The 21,638-nt window shown below is 39.4% G+C and overlaps 1 protein-coding gene across 1 annotated transcript in view; it reads right to left on the bottom strand.

Moving 5' to 3' along the window:
- The window catches only part of PTPN14 (protein tyrosine phosphatase non-receptor type 14), a 66,240-nt gene that overhangs the window by 17,899 nt on the left and 26,703 nt on the right, over nt 1-21,638 (bottom strand). Inside the window, exons 3-11 of the mRNA XM_010221363.2 lie at nt 17,249-17,346; nt 14,602-14,669; nt 11,786-11,856; nt 9,940-10,027; nt 8,207-8,295; nt 6,499-6,586; nt 5,716-5,798; nt 3,355-3,412; nt 110-188 (exon numbers count right to left, since the gene is read on the bottom strand). Coding sequence (XP_010219665.2) covers nt 110-188; nt 3,355-3,412; nt 5,716-5,798; nt 6,499-6,586; nt 8,207-8,295; nt 9,940-10,027; nt 11,786-11,856; nt 14,602-14,669; nt 17,249-17,346 — 722 coding nt within the window. The remainder of the gene's footprint in view (nt 1-109; nt 189-3,354; nt 3,413-5,715; nt 5,799-6,498; nt 6,587-8,206; nt 8,296-9,939; nt 10,028-11,785; nt 11,857-14,601; nt 14,670-17,248; nt 17,347-21,638) is intronic.

Genomic DNA, 21,638 nt, shown 5'->3' on the forward strand with positions numbered 1-21,638 from the left:
GCAACAACTCCCATTTGACCATAATGGCATTTGAAATCTAGACATAAGGGGCAGGAGCTTCTTTGCATACACATAAGTCAATTAAAGGGAACATGTATACTGTAAGTACCTTGTGAATTATGTGTTTCAGTGTAGTGCTCTCCACACTGGACATGCATAGGAGGCAGTATAAATGGGTGCTGTCGTGGCTGAAATAAAAGCACAAGGGAAGGAAATAAATAAATAAAAACACAAGGAAATTCACCAAAATAGTTTGCAACAAACTTTGCAGATGAAATAGAAGAAAAATTACTCTACACCCTTTCCCCTGAATACTGTTCTTTCTCGCCCTGCTGAACAAACGTGCTTGGCATTTCCTTATAAAACAGACAGTAACATTTTGTTAATTGTTAAGTTTTGTTAAGGAGCCGTAGGCTGACTTGTTAGACTCTTTTAAACTCAGTTCAGAAAACAACACTCAGGCTCTCAACCCACCTAAGAACCACTGGAAGTTTATAAAAAGCCCTTGCCCTTTAAAAATTAAAAATGAAAAAGAAAACCCACGGGAAAAACAAAGAACAAAGACTACACGCTAATCAGGACAAAAGCAAGTGATGGAACAAATTCAAGGACCTGTAGGTGGAACAGCCATACAAGCTAGAGGAGCACACATGGACTTAGAACAACTTCATGGATAACCTGAATACTGGATTTCCTCAATAATGAACTGCCACAGTCCAGCCTTCCTCTAATGATCTCCATTGCAACAAGCATTTTGACAAAACAAGTATCACAGGGGGCAATTCAGCACTGAATCAGGGAGACGATTTACCCAGAAATAAAGCAAAGCTAATGTCATATTCACCAGCTTTGTCCTTTCATGAATTGATGTGTTTTGCAGCAACATTTTACCACCTGCACTCTGCTGTCTTGCCTGGCGTCACTGAGCAATGATAAGGAAAGCATGTGCTGCCATAGCAAGTCAGTGGAGAAGGGAGATGCTCTTGCCTCTCAAATTCTCTCTTCCTTAGCAAAGGAATAAGGGCTTTTCAGCTAGGCTGATTCAAGTGGCCCAGACTATTAACAAAGACTCTTGAGGTCCCAAGGCAAAAAAAAGAAACAGCAATTTACCTCCACGTGCATATGCACACAACCATCGCCAAGCAACAATTAGCCACTGTTTAAAGGGGAATAAAGGGTTAAATTTCCATTTTCTATGTAAATGGAGAGAGAGAGGAATACTGAAAAAAAAACGGAGTGAACATACAAGCTCTTGCATACATAGTGGATGTTAAGCAAGAGCTGGAAGAGGGTAAGAAATAGCGCTACCCAAACTACTTCTAAGGGTATAAAACACTACGCTTGATGAACAACCTGGGCAAAGGAGGCCACTCCTGAGAGTCCAGGTAGCAGACAAGTCTGGGAAAACCAAACAGTTTGAAGACCTGCAGAACTTCTAGGCCCAATTTAGGAACTACTTTTTTTTTTTTTTTTTAAATACACATTAATAAAATATATCATCATACAAAAAATCTCCTGTATGGAGGAGATTTTGCTGGGAAACCAGCATCATTTGAGATCTGAGATGGAGAAGAAACACAGTGTAAAATGTTAATAAGATACAGGCTCACCATGTTGCCAAAACCAGGCAAAGGGTCACAATCTGAGAGCAAGGAGCATGACTCTCAGTTAAGTGGCAAAGCCTCACTCCCAAAGATTCTCCTTCACTTCCCATTTATGTCTATGATTTATTACAAGACAAATGACGGTTAGGTGTACAAAGGTGTGTATGAATGAATAGGCAGGTGTATAAAGGCTGGAGATATCTTTTTGCAGAGAGAACTGTTCCAACAAGTAAGGAAGATTATGGAAAAAGAACACTTAAAAGTTCAAGGTGAACCGTTTTTAATTGATGAGCATGTATTCTTTCCCTTGATCCTTCTGAGTCACTTTTCAGTTGTTGCTGTTTAAAGCTTTTGGCATGCTTATGTTCAAAACAAGCAGGCAGCAGGATTCACTTTTCATGTTAAAATTTCTATTTTCCATATCTATTAGAAGGCAGCTGCTTTTTTCCTTGCAATATAGCTGAGGCATAAGAATGCAAAGTACACTTCCTCTTCTCACTCTCAATTTTTCACAGTAGACTTCAAGGACCAAACTAGTAGATTGCAAAAATACTGTAAGAAAGCCTCAGACAATGTAACACACAACCTCTGTGCAGTATTATGCCCCAGAAAAAGAGCTAAAAGGGAAAGGTTAAAAAAAGAAAGAAAAAGGCACAACACCAGCTAAAACCGGTTTCCTGCAAATGTCTGGGAAACACAGAATACAACTTTTAAATCTGTTTTACCAGGTGCTAACATCAAGAAAGCTGCCTGTGCTGCAGTCTGCTAAGGTAATGTTAACCCCATCAGCTTAATTTTGGAATATTTTCACAAGCTGTGATCACATCTTGGGGATATGTCAAGAAAACACTCCTGCCCACGTTAGTTCTCCATCGCACAAGAGGCTAACAGAGTTCCCACTCTGAGAAGGGCTCCCAAGCAAGCATAACCTACACCACAAATGAAAACTGGCAACTGGCATACAGATAATGTTGCTCTCTCTCTACGAGATTAGCAGTGCTGTTGCTAATCTCATTTAAGACATTTCGAACCACTGTAAGAAACAAACACATAAGAGATGTTAAAAGTGGATCAATAAAAAGAGTGCGCTCCAAACTGACTGGAAAAAGAAGTTCCCACAGATTTTCTTGTAAGGATTTCATAAAACAGTTATCCAGTACTGTCGGATTTATAGTATTAATAGAGATTTGTTGAAAAGAACAAATACCATCTAAGGAAAAAAAAAAACTCAGAATAAGGATCCTGGACTGATTATAAAAGTTTTAATTAAAATTATAGTAACTTCACAGAAAGAATAGTCCCTTAATCCCAGAAACTGGTAAACTAGAAATGGACTTGATACAAATCAAGCAGAACAGAGGGAATACAAGATGAGACACTGTGAAGTCAGCTAGTGACTAGGTTTCTGTGTGTAAAGCACAAAACACTTCAATTTTTCCCAGGCTATAAAGGATTTTTCTCCTTTCTTTTCCCACATTGAATATAACTTCAACCCTGTAGAAGAGATGCTCAGTTTCTGCAGGGTGAATAAAAATATAATGCCTTGAAGAGTGTCATTTTCAGTACTCGGGGTGATACTATCCAGGTAGTTTAACCAACCCAGCAGCCACACCCTTGAACCTCATTCCAATCACGATGCCTACAAGGACTGAGTTAACGTGTTGATTTCAAATTCCGAATGCCTTCCGTCTTACACAACGTCCTGTTCCAGAAGAAACGGTATAAACAAAGATCCCACCACGATACATACCAAGGACGACCTACTCCAAGTGGGCCGCCGTCGGATAGGGGGAGGAGAACTGGATTGTCTGTGGGGGAAAAAGTGAAGAGAAACACTAGCAACCACAACACAACAATCCTGATTCACAAGTGAATGAGGAAAACAGGGATGAAGAATCCGCAAATACTGCTCATTAATGAGATTCAAGGAAAAAAAAATGAATAGATGAAAATAATTCAGGCTTTCCTCTAAATGAAAATGTATTCTGATTCCAAAATACACATGCCTTCCATTCACTATTACATCTGGCTTACTTGGAAACACAGGAAAGAAAAAGTCTGGTTTAAAAATAAATCAAACAACAGAATATCTTAAGCAATAAAAAACGAACATGTCACACAGGCACAGTCTCAGATGACTTAAAGTGAACATCACATAATGAAAATCTTACAAAGTTCATAGCAACCACTCCAAAGCAATGCACACAGACTGGGAAGCAAAAAGTAGCTGGTTAGATAATACTAAGCAGAGCCAGGTACAACATTAGAGTAGCCAGTTGCAATGGAAGAAATAATAGTGGAGACAAAAAAAAAAAAAAAAAAAAAAGGGAGGAGGGGAAAGAAAAATGTTTTAAAGAGGCAGAAATATAGTGCTTACGTGAAGAGAGGAAAGGTGGAAATTCTCCTCTTACAGTTTCTGATCTGGTGAACGATTTTATGTGCAATTAGAGGAAATGCACACAGAGCAAAACAAAAACTATAACACAGAGGTCAAGAAAATTATTTAGCTAGAAAATACCCAGCGAAATATGCTGCCATCAATACATGTGAGTCTAACATAGAAGTAGGTGAGACTGTAATGGATAAGTCCAGTTCAGATGGCAAAAACCCTATTTAAATGCCAGTTATTTCTGAGTGACTACGTTCCCTATTTTTATTATTTCAAACATTGGTAAGCTGTATGAGAAATTGCTACATACCCAGTTCATGTATCCACATCCCTATTCCTCAGTATGTAGAAATAACCATGATGAGGAGCTATTGCTTTTTCAGTCTCAGGTATAACCGGTAACAGAACAGCCCTCTCTTGACCCCAATATACCACTTCAAAGAGGGAATGACCTAAGCCAATGGGCTAGGGATTCTGCCCCCCCCCCCCTTTTTTTTCCTCAAGGGAGAGAATTTCTTTGAATTCAGTTCCTCCAAACCCGTTAGAATTAAATTTGGTAATGGAATATAAAAACACAATATACTCTGCTATGAAATGTTTTTTCTGGTCTTCCACTCAGCTCTCAAGAATAGTAAATGCTATCTTAGATCTGATCAAGATCTTTTTTTCTCTAAGTGCTTCTAAGTGCAGCTCACCTCAGCAGTTTCCCCAATACTCCAACTCAATGTGCATTTACATTCAGTGTACGTACATAATACTAGAGAGGTAGAGTTTCCAATCTTCCCTTTACTAGTTTGACTTTATTTTCCAACAGATGGCATTACCCAGTTGAACAGATGGGATCTCCAGCTCTAACTAGAGCTGTGATGGAGATGAGACTTCTTCACATCTTTCCAGCTACCTAGCTGATATGCTAGATATATTGCAAGGGATTCATATTCTCACTGCTTCACAGACCTGGCATATTATGAAAAGTCCTCAAACTCTAAATTCACTCAATTTATCTCAAAGTAAAATTGGCTGGACGTTGACATGCATGAAGTAACCTCAGCTCATAAACTGACTTTTGTCTTGCAACCAATGCCTCAGGAATTCCTCCCTTAATTAGGATGGATTCACCTGTGCTTGAGAGGGCTAATTCAAGGCCAGTCCCTCAGCAATTGCTCAAAGCAGGGCTTAGAAGAGGGACTTAGGGCTCTGAGTTGTAGGGTTTTTTGAGTCATGCTAGGATGGCTGCATGGATTAACATTTCTAGGTGTCCTCCCCATCACTTGTGTTTGATGCATGAGAAGCAAGTAAATTATACAGCCCAAATCAAAGGAGTAAAGCTGTGCTTTCCATTGGCTTTAGCTGCTAGATGGCATCCTCAAAAGGCAATTAGAATTCCCATTTTAGCATATTAGAATATTTCACCTTTCCCTCCATTTTATTCTGATAATCTGGGTCATGAATGGCAGAGACCAGGGGGTTTCAATTCACAATTCTCTCCCAGGTTTGGCTGCAGGGGAGCAACATTCAACTGGGGTCACACACCAGGCCTCACAAGGCTCAGAATTAAATTTCGTTCTCATTTTATTCCAATTGGTGGTTAAAAAAGAAAAGGAAGGCAGAAAGAATAACTGGCACAAGAGACTTGAAAAACAAACAAAAACAGACACGCCAAAACTCGGAGAGCTTCCAAAGCAGTGTGTCAGAACATAATTCTACAGAAAGAGTACTCACTCTGTGCAGATTTTGTTCTGTTTGTAAAACTTATGTCTTGCTGCAAACAGTCGTGAAATATATTTGGCATTTTCAAGATCATCCTTTAAACACAAGAAAAAGCAGAAAAATAAAAACAAACTTATTATTCACTTTGTTTTTCTTACCAAGCAGTAACAAGAGCAGCTCTAAAAATCCCATTGCACAGTAATGCTTGCTAAGGTCTGTCGTGCACAGAAGAGGCTGCCAAGAACACGTCTAGTGCCCTCACAAATGTTGGAGGCATTGAATTACTGAAATACAGTGGCATGCCTTTACACGCTGCCACTTCACTGCTAAGTCCCAGTGGGAGGGGAGGAGGGACAACGAAGGAAAGCGGCTCAAGCTCCCTCTTCCCAGTTTCCCCACTGGCCTTGGTTCAAGGAGACATGGAGAGATTTTTAAATGGTGCAGCCCAGCACTGCACCCCTCCTTGGGTCCAGTATGTGCGTGCAGGGGGGGCCTGTGCACAGTTGTTTCTACAGTGGTGTTTACGCCAGCATGAAATGCAGTACAGCACTGGGGATGTTTCATCCAGTAAGCACTTCAGTTTTCTGCAGACTGCCCAGCATAGTATAACTTAGGGTACTTAGAAGAGAGGGCAAATACTGATAGAGAAACAAAATTAATTTTACTCTCCACAAAAAAAAAAAACTTCAGGGTGGAGGGGTTCATGGTGAGCAAGCCCCTCTAGGCAGTGGAATTTTAAAAGTTTATTCTTTTATATACACTGGTTTCTTGATGACACTTGGATCTTTTCCTTACTGTGTGAAAGAGCACATTCTCTTCTTTGTTGATCAACTCTAGAACAATTGAAGACTTGTTATGTGCTATATTCCCAATGTCATTCCACCTGTAGGAGAAAAAAAGTGTTGGAACGTTTGCCAACACATACATTCAAATATTTCACAAACACATTAAGAGTCTCCCTTAAGCCAACATCAGTCTTGTTTTATGGGAAAACTTCTCAGTAGCTGTTTGGTGAATAAACATTGTCAGAAAAATAAAGTACTTGTGTTCCTAATCCAAAAAAGGACATCTAAAATTTCTCTCAAAATACTGATTTGAAGAATCACAATAAAAGACAAACTGAAAGTACATCAATGATAAACTTTATGCTGAATTGTACCATCTTTGTACTGATTGACTTTAGCCAGATGGAAAAGAAATATTTGTTTCTGTAGTGCCATTCCTCTCCAAATGCCATTTCCAACTTCTCTACAGAGCCAATTCTTGCTAAAGGAGGTTAACTTGACAGCATGGTTATGTAGGCTATGTATACCACGGTAATACTCTGCTTTATGTTCCCAATCTTTTTTTTTTTTTTTCTCCTCTCTCCAAGTAATTGTCAGGTTACCCAAGATCAGAGTTATAATCTTCTTACAAATAGCTGACAGACACATTTGCGTACATTGCATGCAATCCACAGGGATGGAAAGGACTTGTTTGTTCTGCTTGCAGCACGCATTCCTCTTCATGTCATGGCAGGATGCTTCAAGTGCATATTTCCAAAGAGTAAGGATCTCAGCACCAACTATCATGTCTACATTTAAGAAACCTCTTGCCTTTGTCATCTACGTTTTAACAGGTCTTCAGAATGCCATGGTTAAGAGGAATATCTAATTTCTTTGCAAAAAATTACACAGGGAAAATGTCAGATCAAAGCCCTCTAAAGGAAAAAAAGAAAAAAAATCACCACTCAAGCCTGATACAAGCCTTAGCTACTGAGTATATATTACTGTACCTCATCACAAACAATCTGTTTGGCTACGCAAATGTTCATATTCCCATAACAGGGACCAGGAAAAATCCATTCCGAGTTAACAGTGACATTAACAGAAGCAGCCCACAGAATAGCAGCCCATAATAATGGGAAGGATTTAAACCTGGCTTCTCTGGAATCAGGGCAGTTTCCAGTAGGACCTTCATACAGAACAGGATTTTATACGAAGTAACAAATGCCACAAACTGTGGTTAACAGAAAGCCTTACATGATTCCTAATCACCCAAATAAACTGTAGTACAGACAAATGAGTGACACAGCAAGGATTTTCAAAACTATGGGACAAGAAAGTTCAGCTTTTTACTGGGGCACCTAAATATGGCAATCAGATTTTCAAAAATGTTGAACACCTGGGCTGCCAACAGTGAGGCTGAACAGATTTGCATTCAGATGCATCAAAGAGGCAGACACAAAGGCAAGAAAAGAAAAGGGATCAAAGCCTTGTAAGTAGAACAAGACACATGACAGAAAACTATGTCTTTCTTGCCATCAAACCCATTCACAGACATCAGAAATTATTTTTTATCACATCTTTTACGGCCAAGAGGCCAATCCTGAAAACAGTGAGGTGAGTACTCCTCAGTTAGAAAATTGACACTATTGAAGTCGTATGTAAGTAGGGAGAAAAACCCACACACAGTGCTCTGAAAAAAACCCTCACTTTAAATACAGAAGTTCCTAGGTTTTTACCTATAGATCACAGTTGTCCTTCCGATTCTGTTTTTTATGAAGATTCCCATGAAGAAAATACCGAGGTGTATGTCGTTTCCATGATTATCCTACACAAAAAAGCATATATACTTAGTTTAATGAAGAATTGTCCAAAGAACACACACACACACGAACATAGATAGAACTACCAAACAAAAACCCTCTTTAAGACATAACGCAGGAGAGTGGCTAATCAACATTTTGTAGTTTCGTTTGACTATGATTTTTCATTATTTCCAAGCAGTTAACACTTCAATAGATTTGGCCTGTTGATCAGTGAGAATAGATGAAGGCTAAATGAACTCACGGTTCGGTTTCGTGGAACAACAGGAACACCACAAACTAGCATATGTTATATAACACCCCACATTCCCTATAACTGGAATTATAGGAATCCAGAACTTCCAAAAACAACATTCTTCTTTCCTCTTCACAGCATTACTCCTGTCATCTAGTGAAACAGGTAGCGATCTCAGGAAACCCCACCTGGAGATGGCATCCCTCTCCAAATCTACACCCCTCATACTCCTTTCTTTTAAGCACTTGGTGTAGAAGCTCACAACACGGCACCTCAAAAAGCACTTATTATACTTCCATGCAGATACACGCTCCATCATTTTTTGGAGTATCAGTTAAATATCCATCTACCTGCACTTCACTATGCAACATCCACTCTCCATGCATTGTTTTTGAGAAATTCTATTGTTTTTGTGCCTGGACATGCCTCTTGCAGCCCCTCATTTGGGAAATGCGCTCCTTTTCCACTTTGCACATTCTTGTTTTCTTAAAAATGCTTCTTCCTACTGCGACAAAAGCTTAACAAAAGCTAGAAAGATTTTTGCACATGTACCAACAAAAACCACTCCCCCTAAACTGCATACACAGTAATCCATTCACACTTCTGAGTGATAAAGGCAAATTGTGGGGACACAAATAGTGTGGTTAAAAACAACTGCTAAAAGAAAGGATATGAGAAAAGTTACACACAAGTCCTTGCATTTTAATTATTCAGATCGAAGTCATTCTGCCGACCTTCTTGTATTCTCTATCTAGGATGCAAGAATGGACTACGTGCTTCTAACTACTAAAGGCTGGTGCCTCAGCAAACTGATGCTGGACACCAGTTTTCAAGACCCTGCCTATGTGCTGGTCATCAGCACAAACTTATCACTGTAGTATGTGCTCTCTAAGCCAGGAAGACCATACAAGGCAGAGATGGGCTTCCTTTGACCAAAAATTCAAAGCAAACCTCAGGAAAAAAATCCCTCAGAACTGCAGAGAACAGGTATGGACATATAAGAAATTAAATAGAACTAAAGCTAATGTTTGGTAAATATCCTCTGAAGAAGACAGAAGACCACCCACCTTGTCTTCCTATCCTGCTAAATAAGGTCAGAGCACAGGTTCATTTGCCCCAGCCACCCTCCTTCAGGCAGCACTCAGAAAGGAAAGCAAGGTGCATCTCACCTCCCCAAATGAGCAGCGACTTTGAGCAGCCTCATGTGTGGAAAGGATACTGGTGGAAGAAAAGCAACAAGGTCCACTAGACACCTAAGATAGCCTCCTGCCAAAGACTCCATTATAACTACCAGAATCACTTCACCTTCTGGCCCAGCAAAACACAACTGTCTCTTTTGGACATACACAACTCGACTGGTGCATCGCCTAATGTAGGGGCTCCTTTATACAATATCCTGACAAGTCTAACATACCTTCACAGGGAAGCTTTCCTGCCCAAACCCATCCAGGCGTTCCACTTCATTGATGTACATCAGCTCAGCTTCTGCTGCTGTAATGCCACTGCAATTATAGTAACAAAAGGCAAAATGTACTTGAATATTGTAAGCACAAAGCGATTGCTTGTTAAAAAACGGCAGGTCCACAAACCACTTTAGATGACATTTTAGATATCGAGGCTAGATCAGACAACACTAATCTAACTTTCAACATTAGGATTATAATCAGGAAAAGGAGGAATTTTACTATATGTTGCTGAGGGAAGGTACAAAGTCCAGCTCAAATTACCTGAGTGAAAAACTGAATTGATCATATTATACCATTTCTTCTTTCCCAGTTCAGGAAAAACATCAAATGTTTTCCAGGCTGTAATGTAATAATCATGAGGTCATTACATGAGGCAAGTCTAGTTACGGATGGCCAACCTGACCCACATGGACTCCAATTTCTATATTTAGCACATAAGTCCACTGAAGTTGCAAAGTGACTTGAAAGCGAAGATCTACATTTTTATGTTGCTTATTCAAAAGCAGGCACTAAATCTGTATTATGAGCAGATTCTCTCCCATAATAAGAGAATGAGCTGCCTGAAATACAAACTTGTCTACACATGATCTTGTCACTGCTCAGGAATTTGAACAAATTTCAGTTAGGAAAAGGAGGTCAGAGCAGATTGTAGGTTGCTCCAAAAGGCCACTATTAATGGTTCTCCTTTTTGCTTCTCCTTACCACAGCTTACAAACATGAAAATGCAGGAACCAGAAAAAAGTTTGGGGAAAGAGCTCCCAAGGCAAGGGAATTTTATCTACCTGCTGAAGTGAGGATGAATATTTGTTCTTTGTGTTGCTGAGATAGCACAAAAGGGCACAGCAGGGGTGGAAATCTTTCCTTTTAAGTCTGAGAGTTAACCAAGATCACACAAGAGGTTTGTGGCAGACAGACAGAAGAGCAAACTCAGGCCGATTCATGGCCAGCCTGGAAGCTATCCCTTCAGTTGCATCAAAGGCCCAAGTCTGCACTAAATCTCACACTGAGAATGACCTACAACTCAGTGTGTTTTTTGCCCCTTTGCAATGATTTGCTGCTACATAGTGAAGAACGCTGCACCTTTGACATAATATTCCTATTTCATTTTGCATAATAAAGCTTTAAATGAAGTTTCATTACTTAATTTGAAAGATTATTTCCAGTGACGTAGTGGCACTGCCTTTTTTCCATAAACAGCACTCTGGAGGTTTGAATACTTCTACCACCAGTATACCCACCTGACATGAAAAAAGTTTGCTTAGAAAAAGGGTATATGTACTGGAGCACTCACATGTACATTCCTAGGTCATTTACTAGTGACACATGTCATTTACTAGTGACACAATGAGACTTAAAGTCTGAGACGAGATCCCAACTGCTGCTCTTTTTGCTTGTATTACACTGAAAGAAGGAACCTGCTTCTTGCGTCTCTCTCGAATGACACAGGTACTTGGATCACCTCTGAACAAGTCACAGGGTCTTTTTACTATAAGGATTTAAATGAAACCATAAAGAGAAAGGATTCTACCACACAATGCAAATACAGTTGCAAACAGCCATTAAACCTTACGGTAGCAATGCCCATTCACCTGGGATTAAGCTCCCTGGCCATTTTATGGTTGCAAGAGGCAGATAATCTCTTGCTACAGAGTAATTTAAAAAACAGTCAGACGCAGCACAAAAGTAAAACATGAAGAGGAGTTAGTTTGCCATGGCCAGATGTTGAGGAAGGAGAGAACAGGGATGATAACAGTAATAATAAAAAAACGCCGAATCTTAACATGCTAAGCTCACCTGTGATTTCGATGTTCCTGAGCAACTTTCTGAGTTAGCTCCTCTAAGACAGCTTCATCCTGGGTCCAATCCTGTGAGAATATGAAAGTGCTTCAAAGACTACTCAAAGAGAGAGACAACAAAATACGAGACAGCTATCATGATGGCACATGTTTTAGGGTTGTTTCCTGCTCATACTCCTGCAGATAGCTACATTGAGAGAATGTAGCATCAACTGCAGTGAAAAGCCAATGGACATGCTTGACAGCAGCGAGCTGAGAAAGAATTTGCAAGAAATTTGCAAGAAAACCACATGAATTGGAGGGGTTTTTTGTTTGTTGTAAAAAGATACTCCTAAAAAAGGAGGATGTCCAGAAGGAGTAGATATTTTTCCCAAATACACAACAGTATATAGAGCATCCATAAAAGATTTTTTTTTCCTTGGCAAGGATCTAATAAGCCTTTGAAAATATTTGGAAAATTATAAATACATACACTTTTCAAATCAGCCCAAAATAACGCAAGCAAAATTAACAGACACAAAGACTAAACAAAATGAAGTTATGGTCTTTCCTGTCCAGCAAACTGCATATATTGCCTTCCCCATGTTTGAAGAAATCAAAAAATTCACTTTTCCTGTAAATAACAACAACAACAAAAAGATTTCAACACATTTCTATCTTCCACAAATTTACTAACACATGACAGAAATAATTCTGAAATTCTGAAATAATCAGGAGCAAATTGATAAAGGAAATCTGGTCATAAATCCAAAGAGGGAAAAAAAAAGGGTTGAAAACTTACTAGCAAAACCTCAAAGTTCATATTTCTATTTAAAAAGTAGCCTTAAGGCTGCATGTATTATACTTAAATATACTGCCTGTTTCTTGCTCAATAGGGCCCTCCCTCTGATATTTGCTTCTGCCACAGAAAAATGCGAAAGTGGTAGCGTGCTAATGAAAAATGGCATAGTACATGCCTATGCAGAGCCACACACCTGTGGGGTGTACTGTGTACATAACTTTGTTCTTTTCTCTGCTGAAGAAATGCCATTTGACACACATTGCAGCCTCGCAAGATCAAACGGTGCAAACGGGGCTGCCCCTCCCTCATTCGCCAGCTCGCTTCACTAATGAATTTACAGCAACGTTCTCCGTGGAGGCTCTTTCTGGGCTTGAGATTCACTCAAATCCTCCCACTTGCTTTAGGACTAGCTTATATCTACAGCAATTAGCAGCTGTCACAAGACTTGAAATGAAATATTACTATTACACCCTACACTCCTCCCAGAGGAAGACAGACAAGTTTATAAACAAACAAAAAAGGTGCCTAGAGAATCAATTAAGGATGGGAAGCTGACACTTGGCAGATCTTGTTAAATTTGGCAGTAGTAGCATTGATGAACAGCAGGACACCATCAAATTGCCTCATGAGGGGTCCAAAACAGAAGAGAGGCTACTACAACACAGCAAAGGACAGCTGACACCAAGATGTGTCAAAATATGTAAGTTTATTGAAGGGTCTTTGTAAAAACACAGGAATTTGAAATGTGAACGCTTAACTATGCATTTCTCAGTCTCTATTACAACCATCATCTTTTTCACTTTGGCTATAATACGTCACTTGTCAAACTTTACAAACTATACTAAGAACTAAACATGACCTAACACAAAAGCCCACCCCTGCACTAGTCTAGTTAACAGAAGTTCCTTAGTGGAAGGGCAACACTGTAGTGGTCTTCCAGGTATGCAAGACATACGCATATTCCCATGTATTTTTAAATTCCTCTTCTTCCTGCTGGCAGGTGGCATTGACATATCTACCAGCCCAAAACTGCATTTCAAGACCCTGCACAACAATCATCTTTTGAAATCTAGAATATACTTGCAATTACAGAGGGCCACATACACCCTCTACGTCTACAAAGCCAAAGTATACAAGAAGAGCTCCTTCTGAAAGTGCTTTTTGAGACATTCAAGTTGCCATGAATCATCTTCTGGAGATCCCTCTGTCTGCCCTCTAAGTGCAGGGACAAACCAGACGCCTAACATTTAGGACAGGGGGACCCGACCTCACCTTCAAATTTTCCTCTGCTCAGAAAGAATTTCAAGTTCTTTTGTTTCATTTATTTAAGTTTACACTCATGTGCTGTGCTGCTGGAGTTTAACAAGAGAAAAAGCCAGCCTTAAGCTCAGCAGGTTTTTTTTTTTTTTTTTTTTTTTTTTTGCAATAAACCATTCTCCCAGAGGGACTCAATGTCATGGGCTGCAAGTGCCTGGCATCTATCACCACAGTCTAATGTAATCAGTGACCTAAAATACTTCCTTCAGCGTTCAAATTATTTGCTATTTTCCAATTTAAATTAAAAACAATAAGTTTACAGCACAGTCCCTTCAGGGCATTTTCAGAAGCCCTGATTCATGCTTCATTTCAGTTCAACAGTCAATTGATTTAAGTCTGCATTCTCTTGAGCAAAGACTTGTCCTCAGATAAAACATTTACTAAAATAGCTGCTCTCATACCCGCTAGTTAGGCAGTATTACTAATACTGCAGTACTGCTGATATATACCCTCTAAATAAATGCAAGTTCTTAGTTGATTCAGTTGAATACATTTCTTTTGTTGACATCTATTCCGAGCAGAGACTAAACAAGAGCTGAAAAAAAGGCTAAATCTTTAACTACAATCAAATATGCTGCAGTTTTGGGGCAGCAAAGTTTATTTCAGCCATTAACATCTCAACCCTGGTGCTTTTACTCTACTATTGACAAAACCATCTTTGAGGTATGGAAGACCTATTCATAAAAGACCACCAAAGATGGGGAAAAGTAACTCACCATAGGAAACAGGACATATTCTCGGAGGAAGTCATGAGACTCAAATTGATTATAGTCTCCAAAATCCGCTGGAAAGAAAACAACACAATTACTCATTCAAGCTCTTTCCACCCATGTTAAGACCTCACTCAACCTTCACACAGATGCATGTGGGGGAGGTTTTTTTCTGAAGTCACAACCCAGTGCAAAGATTTCTGCTTGTACTTCAGCTTTTAACACGGGGTTCTGAAAATAATACTAGCAAACAAATAACAAGCAACACAATTCCTCTCTTTTGTTCCTTTATATTATGGCCATTTGTAATACTTTAATATTAGGAGTTCAAGAGCTTCTTTCTTGTGGCCTTCACAAACTAGTATTACCCTCTGACAAACCTGTGGTTGCCCAGATGATAAATGCTTGGGGGTCTCCAACATTCCCAACAAGGAAAAAAAAATAATCCATCTCTATTGCAATTCAATGTAATTGTATGAAAGATGCTTGATTTTACAGCCTGGGAGGCTGGAATTCACAATAAAGAGCAAAATTTAAATAGCTTAACTTTCTCCAGCCACAGTAACAGCCCAGGCACCACTTTTCTTCAGCTGAATGGCCTTTCATGCCTTCCTACACTTGCTTCTGCTCCTTCAGTACCTAAGAGCTACTCATCTGCACGCTCACAGTCACTCCTACAACCAGCTGAGGATACTCGTCAAAACGTCCTTGAAACTGGGGAGTTTTGAAAATGCTTCCTAAAGGCTAAACTACTTTACAAACAACATAAAGCCTATATTTATCTATCTGTTAAATACACAACAGCTTATATCAAAAGAATATCTTGCCAGGAGGCTTTTATTTTATTTTAATTGAACTGGATCAAACGCCATCTACAAGATTCTCATATTATAGAAGCTGGAAATCCCCATCATAAATCACATTAGCTAAACATTCTTTCAAAGCTTCTAGACAGTTTCACGTATTGCAGGATGCCAAAAATGCAGTTTCATTTTGTTTTCACCTCAGAGTTATGTTTTAACATAAACAGAAGAAATCAAAATGAACATGAAATGGTCTACATTTAAAAGAATCAAATATTTCAAATATCCTCAGTTGCATCACATGCAAAGGACAACGAGGGGAATACAAGGTCATAAAAAAAAGTGAACAAAATTAGGTGCAGTATTCTGATGCAATGGTCTTTGAAAGATAGCAGATTACATAGAAAACTCACAATAAAACTGCAAGTCTAAAAATAAAATTAGTTTTGTAAGCAGTTGCAAACTGCTTACAATGAGACTGACTAGTTTCAAAGCTAGCAAAATCTCCAGAGATACAACACTAGTGTAACATATTCAATATCTATTTATCAATAACTCACATACTGGACAAACTTCATTGACTCAAATTGCAAAATTCCGCAAAGAAACATCCTTTCCGTTTTTCATAAAACATTTTAAGATTTGACAGGAGACATTTTTCCTTTAGTTTTTATGCAAAAAATGAGACACTATCATAGGACTTCCATGGCCGTAAGAAAGATCCTAATTACAATTAGCATTTTGCTTAAGGTATTACTATTTTACAACATAATTTCGGAGTATTTAAAAATGTGGTTGCCACTACCTCTCTAGTATATTTTGGGGGAAGCTCTTGCCACCAGTGCCTAATGACCCATGTTTCAAATTGATGAGAACCAACTGTTGCCCTCAATGCTAGAAATGCCCTCTCTGAAAAGCCCCTCTTTTAAGACAGTTGCAAAGAGTCTTGCCTATTATCTCTGGCAATCAGAAGCAGAACATAGTCCCTACAAAGAACTCCTTCTTGCAAATGCTACACTTGTCAGAATGGAGAAAGCTGGTTTAGAAAGTCACAGATAAAGTCCTGAAAAGTTTTGTATTGACAACAACACCCTCTGCAAATCAGAGGCCAAGATTGACGCACTACGTTTTAGATTCCAATTTGTAGATTTTAAAACATTACTAGGACATGTTATACCACAAAATCTTTAATTTTCAAGGATCAGAAATACATGTTCCCTATTACATGTATATTCATTGCCTGCCTGCCCCCATCCAAAGGAATGTCCAAGGGCATGACTGTCAAAATTCTGCCTTAAGTTCTCATATTCATGGATGCACTTTCTTCAAACAGAGTTTCCTCCTCTGCCCATATACATTTTGCAATCCCAGTTTTTTTGATGTCCTAAGGAGGTTCAAAATAAAAATCAAATTGCAAGAACCAGCTTATTAATTTATGACTCGCACCACAACTAGTCATGTGTTCTTCCACACTTCAGATGGCAATATATGGCTAAATGAGTTTTGGGTAAAGGCAAAATTAAAGCTGCTGCTACACTCTTTGATGTATTTTCATTTCAAATAGAGAGTGTGAAGTAAATTCAACACTACAAAGTATTCCATGGCTAGAGTTGGAAGAATGGAGCTGTGTTCAGATTCAGTATCAAGTCAATTCTGCCGAACACTCTGATGCAGTCCCTCATTCCCACACCGGGGGCACAAGTCACTCAATGACAGACCAACTACATATTTCTAAATGAACAAGAAACTCAGTTGTTGTTGTCTGGGCATTAGTATGACTCCTGTTCACAACTGGATCAACTCAAAAAAGGGTAAGGTTGAAAATGGGCTAGTGGGTAACATCATCTTACCTTGCACTGCCAAACCAGCTAGCCGAATTCCCTGCTCCAGCGAAGAGCGCAATCGGCCATCAAGCACATCCTTTTTCACCTGCAGGTAATACTGATATCTACAAAGAAGAGAAGAGAACAAAAAAAAAGGGTCTATATGCTTGCATACATTTCTGCTGAAAGTAAGAAAATCCACTACACACAAGTCATATAGCTAGAACAGCAGTCCGTGACTAAACTTAGACCTTCCACATTATCTGCCAGGTACATGGACATTGTCAAAATAAGTTAAGACAACTACTATGGGAACAGCATTTCCAGGTGTACAAAAAAGAAAATAAAAAGTTCTAGTTTGCAATCCCAAGACCACACAGAAAGAGTAACATATGCTGGGTTACCTTCTCCAGGGGCCACTGCACTTTCCCCAATACAGAACAAGGCTGTTCCATATTTCTTCTATGGCTTTTGCTCCAGGGTCACCATAGGAAAAATGGAATTTTAGCAAAAGGCTTTGGCCAACTGATGTGACTAATCAGGGACCACACAGAAATTCTTTATATTGGCATCTCTTATTCATAAGAATGACACACAAATCAAACAAAAACAACTAACAGCACCATGCACCTGCTGATCTCCAAAAGCCAATCACGCAGTAAACTATGTTTGGTTTAAGCCACAGTAAAAAAACCCTGCACTTTTCACCTTGCACTTGCAGCAGAGTAGCTGAGGACAAACAAGAAGCTGCACACAAAAGTTTTACAAATTATGGTGTCCCCAGCCTGGCATCCCTTTCACCCACTGAACTGTACCAGGCACAGAGCAGAGATGGCCAAGTCACTGGTGTGCCAATAATCAAACACAGATGAGTTACAATAAGCCCATCGGTTTAAACTTTTGTTGCATGTTACACCACTGAACTACATAAAACACAGTTTCTTCCTCAGCTAACCTGCAAAAACTCAACAAGTCTGAGCCCAAAGATCCTGCACCTGTGTAGCCACAGCTTGTGCTTGCACTCATAGCCTCACATGCCCAACCCCAAACCTGCCGATAGAAAATGGTGGGTCTGGGTGACCGAACATAAGAAAAAACAAATGCCAATGAACTAAGAAAAGGGTTTTCTCAGGCTGTGACCTGCCACATCCATCTGGCTGCAGCTGAACCAGGCTCTAAGGTTACCTCTTGAGCTGCTCAGCGCTGTGTCCCAAGAGGGGTCACCGCTGCCTCCAGTGGCACGCGTGACCAGCCCCTTACACAAAGGGCATCCCCTCCAAGCAGTGGGGATTTAGCAAAAACAACAATTGCCTGAGCTAAACCAGATCGTTCTGACAGAATCGGGTTAGAAATAAACGACTCGCACGCATGCCGGCCACTCGGAAGGACTGCAGCCTCCGCAAGGAGGACAGTGAAGAGCAGTGAGGAAAACACTGGGGGCAACAAATTCTTGGCTGGACTCAGCTGCAGCCAGCACACCACATCTGGCCTTAACCTTGAACCTTTGGGATTAGCAAATAAACAGTTCTTGTCCTGGTTTAATAATTTCAGACAGATGTGTGTGTGCATGTGTGTGTCTTGTTTTATTTTTATTTTTTAAATTGCCTTCCTGGGCAATTAACCATTCCTTCTTGGAAGAGAACCACAGCAACATCATCCATGCTACAAGGACTTCACTGCAGAACAAATATGTATTCTATACTATACAGTCTATATTCTACGCTATCGTCTACATTCTACACTATACCATATATACTCACAAACGTTACCCTTTAACTCTGTGCGGAGATGGTAGAAACCTGTGCGCTTCAAAAGAAAAGAAAAGAACAAAACCCAAAGTCATTCTTTGAGTGATATTAATCAAATATGGCATTTAACATTTCTCTTCAGTTAACTCTTCTGTCAGCAACGTGAGATGCAGTAACTTGCCACTAGACAGCACCAATGCTCTGAGCAGACCTGCACTCGCAAGATAGCAGCACTGCAGCAGGACACAGGCATTTGCAGTGCAGTCCCCTTCTCAGAAGAAGGCTTATGTACATGAACCTTAGCGTTTGAGTAGTTTCCTTTTGAGCTGACAATTTCCATGTGTTGGGTTACCAGGTTTAGGTTCCCTCTCCCTTGATGCCTTCAAAAAATGGCAAACAACATTTTCAAACAGAAAAAACAACAACAACAAACAAAAACTCATGTAAAATGTTTAGATTGAACATTCACGTAGACTAATGAAGATTAAGACATCAGTGGGAACTGAAATTTGATTGAGGAAGGAAGCGTAAAAAGCACACCCCACTTCTCAGCTTCATGTTTGTGTTTCAAGCCCAGGTTTCACACTTGCTTGGTCCCGGAGACAAAATCTAGTTTTCTTCCAGGCCTATGCAATGACTAAATCTCACTTCTGCAAAACTCATGCTTTCACACATGCTTCACGTAAGTTACTCATGTGCATATTTGACAAAGCAAGTGTTTGCTGAATCTCGTTTTAGGGATTTCTAATCCCAAAGAAATGTGTGTATATATATATACAAACATATATATAACGCAAGAATTACATATGGTCTATTCTAAAAGATGTAAAACTCTATTGCTAAAATGAACACAGAGTTAAAATTTTACACAAAAAGTTAAAAAATGCAAAATCTTAGTGAAATCCTAGTAAAATCAAGAGTACCATCAGCTTTAGAGGAGCTGGGGTTTCAACGACAGTGCCCACAAAAACACTGAGATGAATCCTCCCTTCCACAGGAAGGATTATCTAAAATAAGCATCATCAAATACAGGACATTATCGCAGTTACTGCAGTATCAAATACCATGATCAAAACTTTCAAAAGAAATGGTGATATTGGATACCTCTAATTTTAGTTTGCTTATACTTCAGAAAATCTGCTTTTAAGAAAACACTGAGCATCTATGGTATGAGAAAGAAGCCCATTTAAAGATATTTTACCCTTCATGTCAGATACAAATCAAATTTAAAAATCATAGCAGGAATATTCTACAGAATGACAGTACAGCAATGAATCTACTAATGTGGTAGCGGATTAAAAGTTCAGAATTTATTGTATATTAGGGATCACTATGCAAAGAGAGTTTAAGAGACATGTACACCTTGCTCTGTCACATTAACTAGTTTTCTACAGAGAACACCTACGGAAGAAGCTGGCAGCTTTCAGACGCAAGTGTATGGAAAACCATTAATCATCTAATATGTCTCTGATGTCTTTTTTTTTTTTTTCCATGGAAGTGGCAAAGTAAATTGAAGACAACTTTGAGAGAAAACTACTGTGAGTAACAGCTCCATCTTTATTCTTGGATTGGGAGTGTCAACGGTCACCCATCCAAGGGGTCCCCTGGCATATCCTTTAGTTTTGGTGGTGTAATCATGAATCACGCTTTCCAGAAAGAGGAGGGGCTGGGTTGTCATGGAATAACCTGGACGAAGATCTGCCAAGGGCTGTAACAGCTCTACAAGCCACATTTCCATGGTTGAGTTGTGCTGCCAAACCGTGGCCAGGCTTTCTGCACATTCAGCAGAGAGAAAAGAAATGCAGCCATACGCCATGAAGAACTTGAGACTCCTCTGTCTGAAATGTTAAATGTTGTTGCTATGTCACTAGCTGAGACCATCCTTTGTCTGGATTGCAAAAGTGTTTCTATAATTTGAAGGAAATCAAATATTTTACAAACAATCCATCCATAGATTCACTGAGGGAAACTGTTCCAGTTCAGCACATACAGACACGCATTTCATAAGCCTCTGATTAGGCAGGTTAGTGGGGAAAGCAAATGGAAACAGAAGAAGAAAGAAGTCTGCAAATGGCAGCCCAAAATAATAAAGACTTACAAGACTTTATTCACAGGGCCTATATGCCTACTAGGGGAGTGCAGAGCAGCAGACAGCCCACACTCCAGCATTGTTTCTTTTGTGCTCATTCTAGATTAAAATCTTTTTAGCAGTGTCGTTTTGTGTTCAATATAGTAAGGGCTACTACAGTTTGCCAGCCTGTAGCTAATTCCAGGGAGAGTGGGAGTGGGCAACAAGTCTGAACAATACCATAATTACTAGGATATTATTTCCCACAGCTCTATTTAGCCAAAGCAGAAAATATTAGGAGTATATGTGGATCTATTACTTCAAAAAAGCACACTTCATAAAGTAAAGCTGCTTCACCTGGACAGTTGTAAGACAGTATTTGAACTTTGGTATCATCTGCATTTGGCAATCAATATTACATCAGAGAAAAAAAATCCACATGGTACTAGGAAACAGGAGACAAGGGTACTTGTTTAAAATTTAATTACAAGACTTAGCTAGCTATAGCTATGTTAATCCTGAGTGACTCTGTTTGCCCATATACTTCTGCACAGATCTTAAAACATAAAGTTTTGTTTGTTTAGATGTCATTAAATTCACT

The sequence above is a fragment of the Tinamus guttatus genome, unplaced genomic scaffold, assembly GCF_059628265.1.
Source record: "Tinamus guttatus ecotype Peru unplaced genomic scaffold, ASM5962826v1 Tinamus_guttatus_pri_ptg000033l, whole genome shotgun sequence".
Classification (NCBI taxonomy): Eukaryota; Metazoa; Chordata; class Aves; order Tinamiformes; family Tinamidae; genus Tinamus; species Tinamus guttatus.